The sequence below is a fragment of the Gossypium hirsutum genome, chromosome A12 (genome assembly GCF_007990345.1).
Source record: "Gossypium hirsutum isolate 1008001.06 chromosome A12, Gossypium_hirsutum_v2.1, whole genome shotgun sequence".
Lineage (NCBI taxonomy): Eukaryota > Viridiplantae > Streptophyta > Magnoliopsida > Malvales > Malvaceae > Gossypium > Gossypium hirsutum.
The window spans coordinates 83,402,170-83,405,767 of NC_053435.1; the positions used below are offsets into that span (position 1 = coordinate 83,402,170).

Sequence of the window (3,598 nt, forward strand, 5' to 3'; positions counted from 1 at the left end):
GGTGAAAAACCTCACGAAAGCGTAGTTTCTTACTTCCACTTAGAAGGTGTGACCACAGTGGTCGTGAAATGAAATGCAGCATTATTCTACAAGACCCATACCGAAATAATCATACAATCAAATGCAATCGAAAGACACGTTATTTTTAAAACAAATTTTGATTTTTGACAAAAGGACAGCAAATAAACGATTTTATGGCTCAACTTTCTAGCGTCCCCAGCGGAGTCGCCAAGCTGTCAAAACCATCCCTCAATTTAAAAATTTTGAATTTTTTTTTAAAAAAAGGGGGGAAAGTCGACTTTTGAAAAATAAATACATGGAGTTGCCACCGATCTTTTGTTTTGGTATGATCAGATCACCTAAAAATGAGGTTAGTTTAATAAAACATTTTTGGTTTATTAAAACACCAACTATGGTCTACGAAAATTTTAGAAAACGGGCTCAGGAGTCGGTTACGTATGAGGAAGGGTTAGTACCCTCACTACGCCCAAAATTGGTACCAAATTGATTAAATATTGTCCTTATGTCTAAAATTAAAAATGTTTTTGAAATGTGGTTCTTTTTTAATAACATTTGAATAACCCGAGTTGATTGTCAAAAATCTTCTTGTTTCGACGTCCGAAAATTTATAATTTGAAAATCACAAAAGGGTGCTCAAATATTTAGTCCAACGGAACACCGAAACCCAGCACAGTAGGGCACGATTCCTCGAATTTCCAAACATCAAATATAGCCTTTGTTTTAAAGGGTTTTCTTAAAAAACATGAGTGAAAACCTAAAGGAATATTCGATTGTTTTGAACAAACGAGAAATCACAACCCAGCACGATAGGGCATGATTCTCGAATTGTCAAACACCGAGTATTGCCTTCGTTTTAGAGGATTTTTAGAAGACCTTAATGGAATCTTGAAGGGATATTTGATTATTTTGAGCAAATGAGAAATTGCAACCTAACACGTTAGGGCACGATTCCGCGAATTGCCAAATATCAAACTTTGCCTTCGTTTTAAAAACTTTTTAAGAGGCACGAGTGAAAGTTTGAAGGGATATTCGATTATTTCGAGCAAACGCGAAATTGCAACCCAACACGTTAGGGCACTATTCCGCGAATTGCCAAATATCGAATCTCGTCTTCGCTTTAAAGAATTTTTAAATGAATACTCGTAAAACTAGCTTAAAACGCATTGATTTGATTTGAAATAAGACGAAATTGATCACAAAATTTGGGTTTTATAAAACCACATTTCAAAAATCAAGTGTAGAACGATGAATGAGGTAATATGTGTATGCATAAAAATACGACAATTAAAAATGAAAATAATACAATCAACTACAAGAACTTAAATGAATAAGCATAACTAGCTTGGAAACATAACCCAATTTCAATCATGCATGGAGAATAATAAACATGGCGATATGAAATAATGAACAAATGAATAATGCAAACATAATTATGGCATAACAAAAAAATGATTACTATTAGATACACAAAACAAAATGCAAATCGGAGAAGCAATATGGTATGAGATCATTTTAAAACAATGATAAGTACTTAATATAGATTTTATATAATGAATTAATGGATTTTAAAAAAAAAAACTAGAGGTATGTAATCGTTTAAATGTGCATTATAGAATAGAGATTTTTAAGGTTAAATAGTATGCAAGGTGTTAAAAATATAAAAATAAATACGCACAATAAAGAAGAATTTAATGATGTATAAAAATATGAAAATAGTATTAAGATGTGAGATTCTAAATCAAAATAGTATGTGAGAAAATACGTTCTAAAAACAATTTATATACATAAGGATATCTATATAGTAAAATTTAAAAAACTTCATAAAATAAATTAGATATGACTTAAAACGTACATAGAATTAAATGAATTTTATTATGGATTATATATATATTAGTTTTAAGAATATACTTATATATATAAAACTATATGCATAAAATAACATGGATTCAAGGGTATATTTATAAACCAAATATACATGCCAATACATACATATACATGCATAATAATCAATTGAATAATATTTAAAACATGCATGCAAAATGTAATATGATAACAAAAATGTATGAATGGATTCAAAGTCATGTATGAAATAAAACAACTTTACTATAGACTATGTATGAGTATATATATATTAGCGTATATACAAAAACATTTTTTTAAAAAAAGGATAGCATACGACATGACAATTCGATTGCCGCAACTATAACAAATAAGTAGGTGATATAGATAATACGGTTAACGCGAATGAACAAATTCGAATAAAGTGTAAATAACATGGAATGAATCTAAAAAGAAAACTAATTGAAGTCACATTAAAACGGAAGGATAATTCGCAAATACAAATAAGGGCCAGCACATAATGTATACAAATATACAAGGATCAAAACTGGAATTATTCCAGACTCCAAAACGTTGTGTACAAGTGCGGGCTAAAGTGCAAACGCATGCGAATCGCAAGGGCAATTTTAAGAAAATGAAACACAAATGTGAGCTGATTGAACTGAGGCGCGAAGAGAGAGGGACCGAGGTTGAGAATATCCCATCAGCGACCAGACACGCGGATCTTGAGCGTGTGCGGGTCGGGTCATCGGGTTGTAGCCTTGAACATAGTCGTTTTGAGGCCATTAATTTGGCCTAAAATGGTGACGTACAGAGGTCCCTTATAGCCACCGAAGTAAACCCTAATATGTTTGCAACCATTCACAAAAAAAAAAGAAAAAAACTAGGACTCTCTCTCAATCCTCCACCGACCAACAACCTTTCGAAGGTCTGTTCCTCTGCCTTTCCTTTTGACTCACACGAGAGTCAATCAAGGCTTCCTCGAGTCGAAAGATTCGTGAGTCTTGCTTATAGCCCCAAATCGCCACTTAGTTTCAATCATGGTGAAACAAGCGTGGATTCGAAGGCATCAAACGCAGGTAAGTGTCGTTTCCTCTCTTTTTTTTTGTTATTTACATTCGATCAAAAAAGGGTAAACGAGAAGGTCAGAGAGAAACAAGTGACAGGAATTGCGAATAAATCACCTTTTTTCGTCTATTGCTTTTCTATTGCGTATATTGTCAGTGTTGGTATTTGTAACCTTTACAACCATTAAAGATCCTGGCTTTATAGCCGAAAAGAAGAAGGAAAAATAATAAAAATAAATCAAAAGAATTCAAAATTTGTTCTTTGTTTTTTCTGCTCTATGCTGTTGTTGCGTTTGTCTTGTTCGCAGGTACGGAGCAAGGCGCGTGTACGGGGGTCGTGTTGGCGCTTGGCATGGGCGTACGAGGGCTGTTGACGTGGAGGCACGAGCGGCGATTGGGCTGTACGGTGGCTGAAGGCTGCGGCGCCTCTGCTGCTAGGACTAGGGTTTGGTGAAATTTGTTTAGCATTTGGGCTGTTTGGGCTCATTTCGAGTGTTGGGTTAGTCTTTGGGCATGGGGTTTTAATCATTGGGTCTAGGTATTGGGCTTGTAACAGGACATTAATTAATGAACTTTGTTTTTGTTTATTCATTTTGTATATAAATTTATATTTAGGGTTTTTAGCGAGCCCGGGCCAAAATTGGTCACTACATTGGGTTTTAACATTCAAG

General features: G+C 34.1%; 1 protein-coding gene across 1 annotated transcript; it reads left to right on the forward strand.

Moving 5' to 3' along the window:
- Positions 1–2,670: 2,670 nt before the first annotated feature.
- On the forward strand, positions 2,671–3,598 carry LOC121210913 (uncharacterized). The gene is made up of 2 exons (XM_041082890.1): positions 2,671–2,939; positions 3,236–3,598. The coding sequence occupies exons 1-2, from the start codon at positions 2,708–2,710 to the stop codon at positions 3,379–3,381; spliced, it is 378 nt and encodes a 125-aa protein (XP_040938824.1). The 5' UTR covers positions 2,671–2,707; the 3' UTR covers positions 3,382–3,598.